The sequence below is a fragment of the Daldinia decipiens genome, assembly GCF_022478715.1.
Source record: "Daldinia decipiens strain CBS 113046 unplaced genomic scaffold F4813scaffold_3, whole genome shotgun sequence".
Taxonomy (NCBI): domain Eukaryota; kingdom Fungi; phylum Ascomycota; class Sordariomycetes; order Xylariales; family Hypoxylaceae; genus Daldinia; species Daldinia decipiens.
The window spans coordinates 615167-631792 of record NW_026054546.1 but is presented as its reverse complement, the minus strand read 5'-3'; the positions used below and the strand labels follow the sequence as shown (position 1 = coordinate 631792).

The following is a 16626-nucleotide window of genomic DNA, read 5'->3' as shown; positions in this document are numbered from 1 at the left end:
TTTCCTTGCGTAGAAGGGTGGCATAAGTGGATACCAGGTTATTGAATTATCGCTCGTGCGCCACATGGATCCATATCGATTATCAGGTATGTACCTACTAGATACCAGGTACGTACCTTGAACCTAGACTCAAAATTTACAGGGTTTTTTCTAGGCCTCATTAACTGCATAACAAGATCACAGATGAGTGTATCAAACCTCACAAGACACAATAATAATAGATTACAAGATTTTATACTCTATTTCATAAGAGTAAAATATACTTACTTCTATGAAAACCTATAGACTATATAAGTCTCTAAATATGGTGACCCGGTTGCAAAACCACCCATGTTCTCTTCTCCCAATTCCTACCCAATAATATCGACGGAATATCCAAATCTAGAAGAGAATAAGTTTCTTAAAGCCGGTATATATCGAAAGGGGAGACCATTACCGCTCAAATACGTGATGAAGTCCGCAATAGCCACTCAAGTCAGTGAGACTAACTTCAACCCGAAACATGCTGTCTCTTGGCTTGAAGAACAGCCTGACGAGCTACAACTATGGTGAGTATGAATTAACACTATAAAGCTGGTCCTGCGTTTACATAGACTCCTTAGGCAAGTTATGTTCGAGGAGCTTATTATATGTGCCGCAAAGCCAAGGCAGTATTCCGGGAACGCTTGCGTGAAACTTCACGGCTTTGTTGAGCAATGTTCAAAGTCTTCTAAATCCACACTGCAAAATTTTGCATTTGCGGAGGGTACTGCCATGAGACTTTTCGACTTCTTTATGGAATGGAATGAAAAAGATTCCCACCGATCTATGAGGCTCATCCTGGATTATCTTGCATATCTAATATCCAACAATCCTAGACCAGATGTTGGTGCTTCCGTCAAGGCAACTATACTGAATGCCACCGTATCCACAATCACACAACAATCATCTCGGCCATCAGTAAAATCTGCCATGGTCGTCTTAGACTGCTTCATTCAGAAAAAAATAGTATATTTATGCAGCATCTTAGAGCTTTATAACGAGATCCACGGTCTACCTCTAAATGAAGATGTCTGGGGTGCTTTCGTCGCCGGCATCTTCGCTTGGATGGAACTACATTATCTGGGTCATGTAGTTGGAAGCCTTCTCGTTACAATCTTCACTAGCTCTTGGTATGAGGATAAAGATGTCAGGCATGAACCTAGCACATGGCATAGGTTCATATATAGGGGGTTGCAGATGAACCTCGATTATCTCGAGCCAATTAAATTTTACATTTTTGTTCAGTTATTCAATATTAATCGAGCAGGCTCTCTAGTGTACCTTCGCCATTTATCGTCGCTCCAAAGACTTACTAGCAAGGACAGTAATGGTTGGGACCTCAATTCAATGCTTTGGCTTGCCATGCTCGAAGCAGGAAAGAAGGCTGGGGTAGTGGATGAACCAGGTCGTGGTAAGCTATCGCCACCTGATACCCAAAATTGTTAGAGATTTTGCTAAACGCTGCAAAGAACCAGAACAAGGTTCTCAATCAGGTTTCCAGCTTCGAGCAGACGTGCTCGAAAGCGTTCTATGCCACGACTCTCAAGAAGCACGTACATCCGCTGTCTCACTTCTCATAGCATCTCCATCCACAACAAAACCATACACAACAGAAGCCATCGAGCTACTCAAGCAGTATTTGCCGTCGTTTTATGAAGATTCTGATCCAAAAATGCGTTATGATGTTCTTGGACATTCGAGAAATATGATCAAACGTATTCAAAATACCATCGAGTCGTTACGGCGAGAAGCTGACCGCATTTCTAAGAAGATTAATAAGGCGAAATTGAACAAACACGGTTCTAGATTGCCTACAGAAGAGGATAAGGATAGTCAATTAGAGAGACATCAAAATGACACAGTAGCAAAGCTAAACGCCGTATTGCGCCAACACGAGGACTTTGCTTCCTGGTATGTAGGATTTCTTAAGAACGAGCTTGCTCCTACTACATCCTATCAGCGACATATAACAGCATTGAAGGCCATGGTATTTATCGTCAAGCCGGCTCCATCCCATGGGAGTGTTATACTCAATTCTTATGAGTTGAGTACTTTGCTCATTGATGTAACGTGGTTTCGCTCTATCCTGGATCTTATTATGGACCCATTTGATGATGTGCGAGAGACTGCTGCCTCCTTAGTGATGGCGCTCTCGCCCGAAATTGGGCACCAGGGGCTACAAAAACAGATAAAAGAACTAGGCAAAACAACTATCGAGGAGTTGCGGAGCTTTTGCAACAAGGCTGATGAGCTTGCTCGGCGAACCGCCCGCGCTGACCACTCTGATGGTGCTGCTCGCTCATTTGAGCTTCTATGCCGCTGGAGTATAAAATCAGAGGAACGAATGCAAATTCCATTTACAATTTTGTCAAGCCTCGAAGCTAAACTCTCTGCCGCCGAACAAGACCTCGCCAATGCGGTGTTACACGCGCCAGTACACGGTGGTTTCGCATCCCTGAGGTATGTTCAGATCACATAAGCTATTTTCGGAAAACGAATACTCACCTAGGGACATAGGTATATATGGAACTCATTCTCAACTATGAAATTCTCCAGGGAAGATATCGAGGCCTTAGCTAAAATACAGGACCGTGCCATTGCATGCTGTCAGAGAATATGGAGGGCTGTGCGACATGTTCTTTGCGATGACTCTCCGGAAGGCCATCTACCGGAAGAGCTCGAGGAGGTTGAGGGACTCGACACTAAGGACTTGCTTAGTTACAGCTTCCGGGCAATCCACGAGTCAAGGTAAGGCCTCGGTAAACATTTATCAAAGTAGCTACTAATTATTTCAAGTAATTTGATGCGTGCTATTGCAAGCAACGCTAGCCATCAGGGTCCTGGGCTTCTGGCTCCTTCAAGAGCTAACTTCGAGGCGATTGGGATGCTCACATTTGATGAACTATCGAATCTGCGACATCGAGGAGCATTCACAACAGTATCACAGACATTTACTAGTTGCTGCCAGCTCGTAAAATGGTTCCCACATCCTTCAAGTGACAAATCCGGGCTCTTAGACCAATGGTATGAGGTTAGTAGATCCCAACACCTTGAGACCGCGGATACATACTAAGACTTATATAGGGAGCGCTGACTTGCATTCACACGCAAGGTTCTACTACTCGAAGATCTGCCGGTATCCCAGCTCTTATCGTCGGCATACTCTCTTCTAATGCGAACCGTCCATCTTTTGAAGATGTTGTTCGTAACCTGCAAGATATCGGCCGTCGACCAGCACTCGCATCCGAGACTGATGGATCAAACTTACCACAAGTACACGCCTTGAACTGCATCAAAGATATCTTCAAGAGCTCGTATTTGAGCAAGAGAGCAGAGCCAAATCTCACCGACTGCCTTGAATTAGCGGCAAGCAGTCTTAAATCTGAAATGTAAGTCCCAGGCCGTCACTAATTCACGCCTACTTATACTCATATTTATAGATGGGCGATTCGAAACTGTGGTCTTCTGCTCCTGAGAAGTCTCATCGATTGCCTCTTCGGCACCAGCGAGAGTAAAACATCAATCGAAGCAGGTTGGGATGGGCGGACCATCAAGATACCATATAGTAAATTCAAAGCTCTCCCAGCACTCCTGGTGAACCTCCTGGAGACGGGTCAGCAATCAAGCGGGGTCCTGATAGGGACGCAGACGGCAGAGTCCGTTTTCCCGTCGTTGGATATCATACGTCGCGCTGGGTCACCAGAGGAATTCCGTGACAAGCTCTACGACATCATCGCGTGGTACTTGGGAAGCCACATCTGGCACGTCCGAGAAATTGCTGCCCGGACCTTGTGTTCCTTTCTTCTTAAGCCGGGATGGCTTAATTCCATCCCAGACCTTCTAGCCAGTTCCGAGACCTCGAATAAGCTACACGGGGCCCTACTAACAATTAAGTTCTTGCTTGAGAGGCTTTCTGAGGTGATGCCTGAGCAGCTTTCAGGTAAGTGTATTATTCATATATGCTAGTTTACATTCCAAATTGATATTTTACAGATTACAACGTCAGTAAAATGCACGGCATACTTGTAGAATTCGTTTCAAGAAACGAGAGTATTAGTGCATGCTCGGAAACAAGAGCGGTCTATATTGAAGTTGCCAACTTCATAGCCGGGTTAAAGAGGACGGAAAACACACCGGAGACAGGTCTTGCCGTTGAATCTCGGGATATTTTGCCCCCCTGGATGTTCGAGCTTAACAACCAGCCCGGTATAAAAACGGCACCGTCAGCTTTACTGGATATTAGGCTTGGACAAGCAGCTCTGTTACAAGCTTTGAGGCAATCTAGCAAAAAGACAGACGATACCTTGAGACAGCTTCTGGTGGCAGCATTAAAGGGAGACGTTAATGTTGCGTGTTCCATGTTGGAAAGTATGTCTTCTATTGATTCGTCGGAGTCTATCGAAACACGAGGCAACCTCATCGATACATATATACAAGTATGTTTCGATACCGACGCACCAGAACCGCGAACGATAGCCCTAGAAAACACCGCAGCTCTCATGGACAGCATCCTCTGCGATGCGTCAGAGGGGCTAAAGCATCTTCCAGACGACGAGGCCATAGCAAAACTCTGGGCAGATCTCTACGGAAAGCCCATGAATCCAAGCTTATCCAATGCTATCGTTCGCATAAGCGGGCCGTTGTTAGCAGTTATAGTCTTGCGATCTGAGGAGACAGCCAATAACTACCTAGAACCGTGGCTTAGGTATTGGGGTGCAATGATAAGCGACGCCGGTATGGCGGATAGGGTAAGCACAACTTCTACCAGAATGTCTATCTATCTATATCATACACGAAGCTAATAGCTACATCTTTGCTAGACATTTGACACTCGCATGGCGGCCGTCGGTGCCATGCACTCGTTTTCGACAAGTGTGGCCTTCAAATTAACCTCGACTGAGAAGAACTCCGATTCGGCACACCTGCCGTGGCTCATAGCCCTCTATGACGCCCTCAACGACGACGACGACGAAGTCCGTGCCGCTGCCGCCGCGGTAGCAACACCCCTACTATCGAACCAGCGCCTCATCTCCGTCGAAGCTGGACGGCGGCTGTTACTTTGGCTACTAGCGCATTACGCAGACGTCGACGAGTTCAGAGCTCACGTCGCCTGTCGCTTGACTGGGAACCTTCCCTCTTCACCCTCATCTTCCCACGTAGCACTAGAACAAGGCCATGCCGGCACTAGCCCCTCGGCCGCCAAACGGCTCCTGGAAGGCTGGATCTCAGCCGAGGCCCGACTCACAGAAGCCATGCGCTTCGACGACTCGCTGTTCGTCGTCGAGGAGCAGAACCTGTACGTGGACGAGGTGCGGGAAGCCCGTCGGTGGATCGACGTCTTCTCGTCTCTTCCTCGGCAGTCTTCCTCTGAAGCAACGGCAGCGCTGTCGCAATGGTGTCTCTCCGGCTTGGAAACGCTATTGCGCATCGCGGCTGCAGAGAGCAGCACAGGCGGCCCGCTAGGCTGGACTTCGAAGCCTGAGGTCTTTGCTATTTGCGCGCGGATCCTGGTTGGTGGCACTGCGCTTGCGGCAGCTGGAGATGAACAGATTGGGGATGCGGTAAGGCGTTTTAGGGACGAGGGTTGGCGGACGGAGGTAAGTGGGCTATTGCTTGGTATGTGTGCCGGGTTGGATGAGTGATACTTTGGGTACCTAAGCTATAAATAACTATTGGAAAAGGGGTATGATATGTGTATGCCTACCTAAGGTACCTAACGTAGAGTATACACGCATTCATGCAAATTCAACCTAAATTCTCACCATCTATTCGCCGCGACAACTATTCTGCTATTCTCGATGTCTAACCAAACTTTGTTTGTTTGCTTGCTTGCTTGCTAGTCGCTACTCTAAATATGCAACACACTACAATGCGATACCAACGCCCGAATGACTCCCTCATGTACTCGTGAACTCGTCTTATGTCGTAAGATCCCCAAGCAGGTCAGTAGTAGTAACCAAGGTAGCCGGCCCGAGAATTACAAATAGCCCGATCGCCATCCTGACCGCCGATATTCAAACTCGCCTTGTTGGTATTATGTGCGGTTTGCCTCCGCTTGTGTTGTACGTAGGTTAAGTATTATATGCACATTCTATCATCCTCCACAATCACAGGTATGTTATGCCATGTATAGCTTAATCAACTCTTGTGGACAACGCAACTCTCCTCGCCCGAAATATAGTGACAGCTCGCGCGGGCGACATTCCGCCCGGCCTACAAGCGCAGTGTACTCTCGCGCCTGGAATCTCGATCCGACATCTGGTCCGTCATGGACCTCTTGATCCCGCCAAAGGAGCTCGAGCCGTCGCTATCATCCACGTTGATGCCCTCGCGGCCTAGGCGCGCGACCAGCTTCGTGTTCTGGGCCTGGAGTTCGCCGATCTGTTCCTTTAGGATCTCCATCTGCTTGTGCGCGATATCACGCTCGGCTCGCATCTTATCCAGCTCCATAGCTAGGGTGGTCTTTTCCTCGCGCTCGAGCGCCTTACGTCGGCGTTCCTCGGCCTTCTTCTGCTCGCTCGCGCGCTTTGCTTCTAGCTTCGTTATTTCTCGCTGGTACTTCTCTTGCTGTTTTGCTATCTCGCGCTCATGCTTTTCGCGCAGCTTTTGCATCGCGGCTTCTTCACGTTGGGATTCCGTGTCTCCATTGCCGCGCTTAGCGAGCGCCCGCTCTTGAGCCCGCTGCAGCTTCTCCTCCGTCTTTCGCTTGCGCTCCTCAAGTTTCCTAAGCTCTTTCTCGTGGTGCGACAGCGCTATCGAGCGGGTCGTGAGCGATTCACTTGAGACTGTAGATTCCGCACCACCATTAGTGACCGAAGGTGTAAGCTGGGTTGAACTTTCTCCCGGCTTTTGTGATGCATCGTCATTTTCGGCTATTCCCTCGCCCTCTAGACTGTGGAAGCTGTGAATGGACGACGAATCGTCCTCCCGATTTTCAGATGTGAGGTCCGACGTGTCTGCATCTTCGCTGTTAACTGGACCGAAGGGATTAGGGATGCGTGAGGCTGCTGCAGAAGCTGCAGCATTTAAGGCATTTGCTATCATGCCGTAAACCCCTACAGAGCCGGGCTGTTCCTCAACCTCTTCCATCTGTCTGGTAGCTGATGGTCGCGGAGCCTTTGAGTGGTGGGTGGTATTTGATGTAAAATTCGCCGTGACCGTTTTCTCAGAGTCTACTCGCTCAGCATTAGATATCTCACATTTAGGTTTCGCGTCTTCACTGTTTGATTCGGATTCGGAGTCGGCAAAGTAGTCAATAGACTTAGACGAGATCCATTTGACTAATTTGTTGGCATCGCCGGCAATACCTGGCGGTGTCCCCCTTTCAATCATGAATCGCGGGACGCTACCACCCGGGTCACTTCGAGTAACCATTAACCATTCGATCATGGTCTCGTAGTGGTCGTCCTCCTCTCGATCGTCTCCAACGTCGGCACTCCCAATAGTTTTACCTCGTTTCCTTCCACCCTCGCTGTTAGTAGGCTCGGCTGCTTGGCGGGCTGAACGGACAGTGGCTTCTCTGCTAAGGCTTTCGGTGGTTTTCCGCATCATTGCCACAACCTCGTCGTTGGGTAGGTCTATTGATGATCGGGTTTTCCGTAGAGGCTTTTCCACTCGAATTTCACGGATAAACTCGACAGACTCATATTGACCTCGAATATAGCCCTGCCGTGGCGGACATTCTGGGTGAACGCACGGTTTCGAGACGAGCATGAAGTGTCTAGGCGTACCAGGAGCATCGGTGACCGACTCGGAGCTCAGCAGAAGACCTATAAAGTCTCGAGGTGCTGTTGGTCCCGGAAATTGAGCTGATAGTTGATAGACTAAAGTAATTTGTTAGCTCTATCAAGTCTTGAAGGCGATAGTCGACGTACCCCGCATCTTGCCGATGCCTTCAACAGTCTGGCTGACGATCTTTCTATCAGCACCGATCCCTCTAATGCTCCCCGCGCCAGGTCCCCCTTCTACTTTTAAACTCTCATCAAATTCCTTTTCCAATCCCAATTTCCATTTCTCAAAGGTGAAACCATCGTGGACGCTGCGTCTAGCAAACCAAGCACCCTTTCCATCCTTAGCAGCCAGTTTATAAACATCTAATCCTAGTGGATTTTCACGCGGGTTAATCTTGCATTCTTTCCATTCTTTTCTTAGTTGCGCCGCACGGTCTGATAAGTTGGAGTCTCTGTTGGGTAATGAGGTAAGATTCGTGTCAGTGGCTGACCGTGGCAAGCCCATATGTTGCAGGGACGAGGAGGATACCGGGATAGAATCGATTATGCATTGTGCGTCGGCGCATGCGTCTTTGAAGAAAGTATCAAGCCGATCCTGGGGAACGTCGTCCCAATTGATAGGACCGAGAGCCTTGAAGGCCTCGTGGGCGCTCGACATAATTGCTTATACCTTTAAGCGAACTGTAAAGGAAGTACTTGGACTCAAAAGCAATGGTGGCTATTGTAAAGCTATTGATTCCATTCTGTGCCCAAGGATAACAGTCGCTAAGCTCAAGAATTACAAGAAGAAACAATGTTAATTCATAGGAATTATTAAAAGGAATTGGCTTGAATTAGGGGTTAGGTGAAAAGCGAATGCGAGGACTGAGGTATGTAAAAGATGAAAGATGAAAGATGAAAGATGAAAAGTGTATGGAGAGGCTGAGCTCCAACATGGCAACATGGCAATATGGCAATATCCTTGACGTCACACGTGTGCCCGTACAGCCTCGACCCCTGAATTATATTTAACTTGAATTATCTTTAGCATTACACGTAACTATGTACTATGTAGTATGTATCATCTATTATTACATAAGGATGCAGTAGTGTTACCCCAGTTATGAGGTAGGCCCTGGAATTAGCCCAGTTTAGCTGAGGTACTGTATTAGACTACGCTAGGTTAGGTCGATATTGCATTAAGAAGCCTCTAAGCCGATTTACGGCTCTCAAGGCAAGAAGGAGCGATATAAGGAAATGACCAATTGTACCAATTGTACCAATTACATACGTCGTAAATCGATATTGCCCCATTATCACACCGTTAAAGATGTACCAAAGACATGGAGGAAATGGATCATTAAGGTTTGTTCTATAAACATGCTGTTGTTCTCTTAGTCTCAGTATTGTGTATATTAATGTATATTACTTCAACTTAGCTTTCGGGGGGCTCTTTTAATTAGTAACTCTAATAAGAATATCCAGACTTGCTTGGAATACTAGACATAAGATTCTAGGACAGTTAGCTTACTGTGTAATGTGCTTATACCATCTAATACCTTTAAAATAGTAAGGTCTACGTGAATATGTTAGGTAGGTTAATAGTAAGGATAGCCTAATAAATATACTCAATGTAAACATACCTAATGCCAATAGACATTAAGAATGTAAATAAAAGGCCAAGTTGTAACTTATAACTTTTATAAATGCTCCTTGGCAGACCTTAGCTGTTAGCCAACGACTATAAAGTAACAGCCCCGTGATTCACTACGCAACTCCGACCATCATGACGTAGAATAGATCCCTACTTTTTGAAATAAGGAAATATCTCCCTAAAAACTCCAACTTTTTATCTCATGGGAGGTTCTAGTCGCCGACGAGGTATGGGGATGTCCAGATTGGTACCTACCTATGTTGCAATTGGAATGGAGGTCCCAAATAATCAAATGTAAGGAAATTTGCTATGTATTTTCGATTTTCAATCCCATTATCGAGTCTAGTAAATCCCCTAAACCATCCTTTGAAGTCTTTGCTCTGTACTAAACCAGTAACCTAGTAATATCAACTGCGAATAGCGCTTTAATCGGCCGCTGCGGGGAGATTGAAATGAGAATCATCATAGGTATGTTAAAATGGAGCTGGAATGGAGATTCTGGGTAGCGTACGAATTAATCCCTGAAAGTTTCCCCCCAAAGAACCGTTGGAATATAAACTATTTTGCAAGTGTACCCTTTAACGCTCGGTTAGCTCAGTCGGTTAGAGCGTCGTACTAATATCTCCATCATTGGAAATATCAAGTAAATGCGAAGGTCATGAGTTCAACCCTCATACTGAGCACTCATCTTTTTTTGCATCTTATTTAAATGCTCAACTATTTATACAATTGTAGAAATTTTTTTTTTTTTGCTGTATCTTCTTTTTTCTTATTCCTCGTACAGATAGACGTGTACCGCCGCACGAAGAAATATAATAATATTCTAAGCTTATTTTTATCAAACACCCAAAATCGTTCGTAGTCTATTCAAGTCTAACAGCACATATTAATATATTACGCTTACGGGTATTTCGTATTTCCAACCTAGACTTCTACTAAACAATCCCAAGTGATGATACCCAGTAATGCTCCCTCCATACAATATGCCTCCATACAATATGCCTCCATACAATATGGTACATGCCACTCTTATCCCCAATTACTTATTTATATGCTGGCTCGCCTTGCTCCGTGAGAAGCCTCTATCCACAACCTGCTTCACCTCACCATCTCGTCTACTTCCAATTTATTTCCCTGCTTCTTTATCTACAACACCGCCGCAGCCAAGCTTAGACTCTCCCTCTCCTCGAGCAGCGCCCTGCGATCCGCCCTGCAGCTACCGCAATACTCCTCATGCCATCTCTGCAAATTCCTTCTTTTCGCTTCGTCTTTATCTTTGTCCTTGGGATCTCCGATATTACTATGCAGAACCTTTTGCGCCATGTCTCCCTTGAGATTCCCCCCATCCGCCGAGTCTTTCCACGCTGCAAGTACGATTTCCACCTGCTCGCAGCGGTGGTTTTCGTCCAGTAGCCAGTTCTCCCACTCGGCGTGCATCATCTCGCGCTCCACGCTGTTGACCGTGCGCATCGCAACCAGTAAGTCGTGCCGGTACGCGCCAAGCTTCTGTCTTGTCTGGCGCAGGCGGCGCGCCGTCGCGCGGCTCGAGCTCCATGATAACGACGACCCTGCGTACTCGTACGGCGCGTCTGCGTCGCTGCTGTTAGCGATGGACTGGAACGTCGAATAGCAGTAGCTGTCCTGTGGCCACGCGGGGAGGGCCTTGGTGCTTCTCGCCGCTTCGTCTAGGTCCGCTATGTAGATTGCTTTGCTCATCACAATGTTCGGGCTCACGCCGACTCGGTTCATGAAGTTGGCCGCGCGCCGTTCGGACCACCATGTTGACGTGCTTTGGGATGAAATTACTACGTTCGTAAGTATGCTGAACCCGAGCAGGGCTAGAATAAGCCGCTCTGCTGTTATCACATCCCATAACTTCTTTATAGCTGCAAATGTCCACATCATCAACGACGATGCAACACTTTCGGTGAAGGACCTGACAGTTTCTACTAGCATCGAACCCAGTGTCCGAGGGTTGATTTGTGGCTTTCTCGACGTGCCGTTGTCTCCGGGCGTGAAGACTACAACCTGAGTTTGTAGGCCTATATGACCGTAGACCTGGATAGCCCTCTTTGTGCGACTGCGATGCCCAAGTTTTCGCACTTGATCCGTCGCAACTTCAGCAATATCTTCGGCATCGTGACTGGCGTCGTCAAGCGCTTGTCGTTCGACTAGATTCTTGGCAAGAGCTGGTGGTTTTGACCACACCACCTTCGTGAAGATGGCGAGCTTACATTTTGACTTGGCGACATGAGTGATGACAATCTTGGTGACCAGCTTAAAACTATGTGCGTGAGGTAGATGCCAAGGGCTTTTAACATGCGTAACCACATATGTGACGTGGTCGCTGAACAAGTCGATTGTTTGCTCATCAGTGACTTCTTCGGCCCTTGACCGACCTAGCCTCGTAGTATAGTTGACGCTAAAACGAAATTGTCTGTGCATCTTTCCCGCCTCGTTTAATTTCCAAGGACCTTGAGCGATATGCTGGGCCCTTCGCTCAAAATAGAGCTTGGGAAAGACGAAGCTCTTATCTCCGAACAAGACGTGGAAACATGCTTTAGCGCTAATTTCGAAGTTCCGCTCGGCAACCATCTTCTGCATATCTTCGGGCTCGTAGATTACTGGATGGGTTGGGAGTTGGAACTTAGGAAGAGGCTTTCTCGCGCCTCTGCGTCGAGAGTTGTAAGCGGAGTCGTGATACCGGGGACTGATGGCCCTACCGCCGGCAGTACCGTCATCGATAGGAGTATGCTCTGAAATTTCTTCCCAACTATCCACGCTGGGACTTCTTCTGTCCATTTCTTCCTTCTCCAAACTGATGAGCGCCCTGATGAGCTCAGGGAGGTCCATGGGCTCTTCAGCTTGAAGGTCGTCAACGAGAAGGTTCAGACGTGCGTGTAGGAGATCAAGATCTTCGAGGAATGTTTTTATTGTTATTCGGGTATATCCAATGTCGTCAGTACCCTGATTCAAATGGAGAAATATGAAATCGCAATCTCTGCCGGGAGCAGCTGTTACTTCTGTAATGGTATCGAGGTTAATGGTATACGTTATGACGAAGCCCATTTGATGGCCGTAGAAGTACATATTATCTGGAGTAACGTAGATTCGCCCGTTGCCAGCCATCTGGGGCACGTCACGCTCGGCTTCCGAGGTGCTGGTCCAAGAAGCTCTGAAGACTAGAACTAGCTTTTCATCTAATGGTACGCTCGGGAAAAGTAACCTGAACTGTGCTGAGTTGGTCTTTAATTCTATGGGATAATCAGGAGAGAAAGTCTCCGGCAGTGATTTTTCTGGAGTGGGCAGGACGATTTTTGGATGGTTTATCTTAGCATCCATGCTGATAGCCTTCTTATGCGATGAAACCGGGCTTCTGAACTCTTCACCCTCGTTGAGTGTAGTCATCTTAATCGAGGGCGAGTTTGGTCCAAATGGATCGTCAACATCTTTGTCGGTTCGGGGGATCTTTGGCGAGTACTCGTGACCCCAGGTATTGCTTCCCCAATAATTAGCTACTATCGCCGTCGGCAAGGTATGCCATGCATTCGTATTCAGCACTCTGTCGCCGCTATACACAACAGCCGTCTTGCTAAGATGGGTCGTTGCCGGTGGCTTCGCTAGTGTCGGAGGTGCAAGACTACCAGGTTGCGATTCGGGACCCGGTAAGACAAGTCCTGGTAGCTGTTGTTTGGAGGCAGTGGGAGGATAACCTGGTAGTAGACCGTGACTGGCGGATATCAGACTAGCTATACCACCCGTCGGCGCTGGTGATGACAATGGCCCTGTATCCATGCTTGAGGTGAAAGTAGCTTTCCGATGAAGATCGAGCTTCTGCATGATCCTGGCTGCGTGCTCTCGACCACTCTCCCCTTCCTCACGGGCTAGCGACGTCACTGATCGCTTCGGGGGAGCTGTTGTGATATCAAAGCTTGGCCGGGGTACTAGTCCAACCTCAGGAGTTGGTAGAGTTCCAGATCGCTCGGCACCTGCCCCATCATCAATCTGGGCATCTAAAGATTTGGCCGAGAATTCCGGAAGCGAAGGTGGTGTAATAGAGAAGGCTGGATCAACACCACCTGGAAGAGAAGAGCTGTCCCTAGTAACGCTTGCTTCGAAAGCCCTCTTCTTTGCGACTTCGAAAACCTCGAGCCACTCTATTAATTGAGCTTGCGTCTCGGCTTGGAGTAGTAATGTCTGGTTCTTGGTTTTCACCTCAAAGCAGAACCGACGTTCCTCTCCTACGGCGGGCTTCGCATTGCATAGGAGGACACCAATCTCGTCGCCTTGCAAGACACCCTGAGGACTGTTTACGAGCCAGCCAAAGATACCTTCTCGGCAGTAATACCATCTTCGAATCCAGTTTGTTCGAGATGGCTTGCCTGTTATAGTCCGTAGGAACAGCCAACCTTGTTTCTCCATTATCGCAGCAGACTGATCGGCCGTAGAGACATTCATGGGCCCCCTAGATCCTAGGAATGGCACAGTTGATGCGCTATAGTCGTCAATCTCTCGTGACGGTTTAAATGCTGCCAGAGTAGTCTCTCCGATATCGCGACGCGATATCTGTAACTCGCGTCTGAAAACGGGCTCGGATAGTTCCATCTCTTTTGACCATCCTCTCACGCGATCCATCTCGTGACCATATTTCCCAAAGCTTCCTGCAGCGTCCCGAGACCTCTTCATATCGCGCCAGAGGTCGCAAGATATTCGCACGAGTAGCTTGTCAAGATTGATGCGGAATTGAGGCGCGAAGAAGCAAAAGTCCATGGATGCCTTCAGATAAGCCTTACGAGTCTCGTATACGGAAAAGGCGTCCTCTCGCAGCGAGGAGGGTTCCTTCGTCTTAGACTGACTTACGTACCGAGCCAAAGTAGTATCAAAGACCTTCTGTGTTTGTTCTAATGCTCTTCTGGCCTCCTTAAAATTTCGTAGATCGCCTTGGAGAAATATTCGAATCGGCTCGACCGACATTGTGTCCATTTTCCTAGCAGCATTCAAGACCTGCGTCCACCACTCCCTTGACCCCTCACTGAACCTTTTAAGTGCCAGTGCGGCATAGTCGTTATCAACCACATTGATATTCGGGGGCGGAATGATCTTGCTCAGATAGTTATTTATGGTTTCCTCCACGCCAAGCAACTCGTGGGATAATTTAGCTGTCGTCCTAACGTAGCCTTCTAACCATCGTTCGATCGCATCTACTTGTTCGGAAAAATATAGAGCGGAAGCCCGGAATGAGGGTGAATCGAGTCCGGCTTCGTGGAGAATAACGGGGACCGATGGGCTTGGAGGTTTGGGAGGAGGAGGAGGAGCCACAGATGATGGCGCCGTGGTGGCAGCGGTGGCCATTTTGACTAAAGCTCCGAGCGAAGGTTAAGGCTTGTGTACTACTATTGCATTTGAAGCTATCGATGTATGGCTTAAATACCGTTTATCGTTATGTTGTGTACAACTTCGGACGATTCGTAAGGGAAGGGAGGCTAATCGATAGTTTCAGGTCCTCGACTCCTCGTTGCTCTAAAGCTGCATAGGGGATGCGGATGCGGATGCGCGCTTGTCGCTTAACCGACGTTTGCCACTCAATTTTCATATAATGGGCTTAGGATGGCCCTCGTGGCTATTTATCCTTTCGATTTCGAGAACATTTACTTTGTAGACAATGCCATATTAGCTTTAAGGGGTGACATGCATCAATTTGGTAGGCAACATTGATTATGACCATTCAAGAACAGTTCTTGGGTCACAGACTAAGGGTAGGTTAGGATGATAGGTTAGGTACTTCTTACCGCTGACATCAGAAACGTCAAGGTGGATCAGCGTTAAACCCACCCGAGCTAAAGCCTTTTAATCTCCGACTTATTTATTTTTATCGATAAGCAGAAACGTCATGCGTGGAAAGGCACCTGCTGCTATCACTGGCACGCCACCTTCGCATCTTAGATCTCGGCACGGGTAGTGAAGCATAGGTAACCTTCCATTTATACATGTATTTTATACACACACCAAAGGCCATTACTATTACATCCAGTATTACATCTAGCATCCCCTAAGTTACGATTGTATAGTATTATATATTATTATTATTATTACTCAATTTAGGCATCATGACCTTCACGAAACCTATCACAACGCCTGTCGAGTCTTGTTGCACCTGCGCAACTCTCCTTTGCCACGTTCCACGATATAGCGACTCGGAAAAGCCTCTACCAAAAGATCGTCTGTTAGAGTGTTGCCAAAGGGTAATATGTGGTAACTGTCGCAGTGTGCGTTGATACCTGTCTCTCTACCTCGTAGGTCCGATATTTCCAGACGAACTGACCGTCGCGAGTAGAACAATCCTCGCTTTAATACTTATTGTCCCTATTGTCAAATCTCGTTAATAGACACGAAACTCCCGCCAGGTCTAAAAGACCCCCCTTCATATGAATCTTCGGTCGCAACTAGTTCAAAAAACATATTAGCTGCACCACCGCCGTATACGCCGTCCGCAGCACACAAAATCCCAAACCAATTAGACGAAAAGTCCGTCTCTTTTGATTCTCTCGACAAGCCGCCAGAGGATACCCTACACTTCTTAAATCATGAGCATGATACTATTTCCTCTCTTTCCCTCCGATACGGTGTCCCCGCATCGGTTCTTAGGCGCGCCAATAATATCACAAGTGATCACCTAATTCTAGGGCGACGGACTATACTCATACCTGGAGAGTACTATAAGGGTGGCGTGAGCCTGTCACCACGACCCATCGAGGGTGAAGAAGAAGAGGCGCGAAAATCTAAGATCCGGCGATGGATGGTGACGTGTAAGGTCCATGAATACGACGTTGCCGTCCTTTACTTGGAACAGGCCGGTTATGATCTCGAAATGGCAACAGAAGCCTTCTTCGCCGATGAAGAGTGGGAACGGACACACCCAGTTGAGGCAGCGGGAAGAGGTAAAGGGATTGCGAGGCCAGCCAATAGGAGCTCGTATTGGAGGGGGCGTAGAGGATAGAGAAATAAAGATAAATTTAGCTTGTGTTTTAAAATTTTTGGCGCTTCTGGATTATATAGGGATAAGTTTTATACATAATTCCGTGCCCTTTAGAGCACTGATAGTACGAGAAAATCCGTAGGGTTAAGTGGACATACTAACCATTCGATTGAGTGTTCCGCTATCCGGATTCGAGAAATTCATTTCGTAAATACAGTGTGCTCCTTGTTACTCCAGGCGCCATTGCATTGTCCAGCCTTCCCTTA

At 47.5% G+C, this 16626-nt stretch overlaps 4 protein-coding genes and 1 non-coding gene across 5 annotated transcripts; 3 read left to right on the top strand and 2 right to left on the bottom strand.

Moving 5' to 3' along the window:
• Positions 1-450: 450 nt before the first annotated feature.
• F4813DRAFT_385394 (putative death-receptor fusion protein-domain-containing protein) lies at positions 451-5663 on the top strand (the record flags this gene model as incomplete). The annotated part of the gene is made up of 9 exons (XM_049246249.1): positions 451-548; positions 603-1432; positions 1491-2481; positions 2539-2769; positions 2818-3052; positions 3106-3410; positions 3462-3961; positions 4015-4769; positions 4842-5663. 9 exons carry the CDS (start codon positions 451-453, stop codon positions 5661-5663), a joined length of 4767 nt encoding a protein of 1588 aa, XP_049103681.1.
• A 241-nt stretch (positions 5664-5904) lies between these two features.
• Positions 5905-8568, bottom strand: F4813DRAFT_398287 (uncharacterized protein). The gene is made up of 2 exons (XM_049248029.1): positions 7896-8568; positions 5905-7844 (listed from the first exon to the last, which is right to left on the bottom strand). The coding sequence occupies exons 1-2, from the start codon at positions 8407-8409 to the stop codon at positions 6235-6237; spliced, it is 2124 nt and encodes a 707-aa protein (XP_049103680.1). The 5' UTR covers positions 8410-8568; the 3' UTR covers positions 5905-6234.
• A 1399-nt stretch (positions 8569-9967) lies between these two features.
• On the top strand, positions 9968-10067 carry F4813DRAFT_t23. Its single transcript has one exon. It is a non-coding gene; the product is annotated as a tRNA-Ile (tRNA).
• A 288-nt stretch (positions 10068-10355) lies between these two features.
• On the bottom strand, positions 10356-15160 carry F4813DRAFT_345532 (uncharacterized protein). Its single transcript, XM_049241765.1, has one exon. The coding sequence runs from the start codon at positions 14734-14736 to the stop codon at positions 10531-10533; it is 4206 nt and encodes a 1401-aa protein (XP_049103679.1). The 5' UTR covers positions 14737-15160; the 3' UTR covers positions 10356-10530.
• A 249-nt stretch (positions 15161-15409) lies between these two features.
• On the top strand, positions 15410-16604 carry F4813DRAFT_170532 (uncharacterized protein). The gene is made up of 3 exons (XM_049239175.1): positions 15410-15650; positions 15719-16385; positions 16523-16604. The coding sequence occupies exons 1-2, from the start codon at positions 15492-15494 to the stop codon at positions 16379-16381; spliced, it is 822 nt and encodes a 273-aa protein (XP_049103678.1). The 5' UTR covers positions 15410-15491; the 3' UTR covers positions 16382-16385; positions 16523-16604.
• The last annotated feature ends 22 nt before the right edge of the window (positions 16605-16626 follow it).

Excerpts from the sequence above, each read along its gene's own strand:
- F4813DRAFT_398287 (XM_049248029.1), bottom strand. The coding sequence starts at position 8,409 with ATGTCGAGCGCCCACGAGGCCTTCAAGGCTCTCGGTCCTATCAATTGG. Across the intron at positions 7,845-7,895 it reads AGGCATCGGCAAGATGCGGG|TCTATCAACTATCAGCTCAA; the intron begins GTACGTCGACTA and ends AAATTACTTTAG.
- F4813DRAFT_345532 (XM_049241765.1), bottom strand. The coding sequence starts at position 14,736 with ATGGCCACCGCTGCCACCACGGCGCCATCATCTGTGGCTCCTCCTCCT.
- F4813DRAFT_170532 (XM_049239175.1), top strand. The coding sequence starts at position 15,492 with ATGACCTTCACGAAACCTATCACAACGCCTGTCGAGTCTTGTTGCACC. Across the intron at positions 15,651-15,718 it reads TATGTGGTAACTGTCGCAGT|AACAATCCTCGCTTTAATAC; the intron begins GTGCGTTGATAC and ends CGTCGCGAGTAG.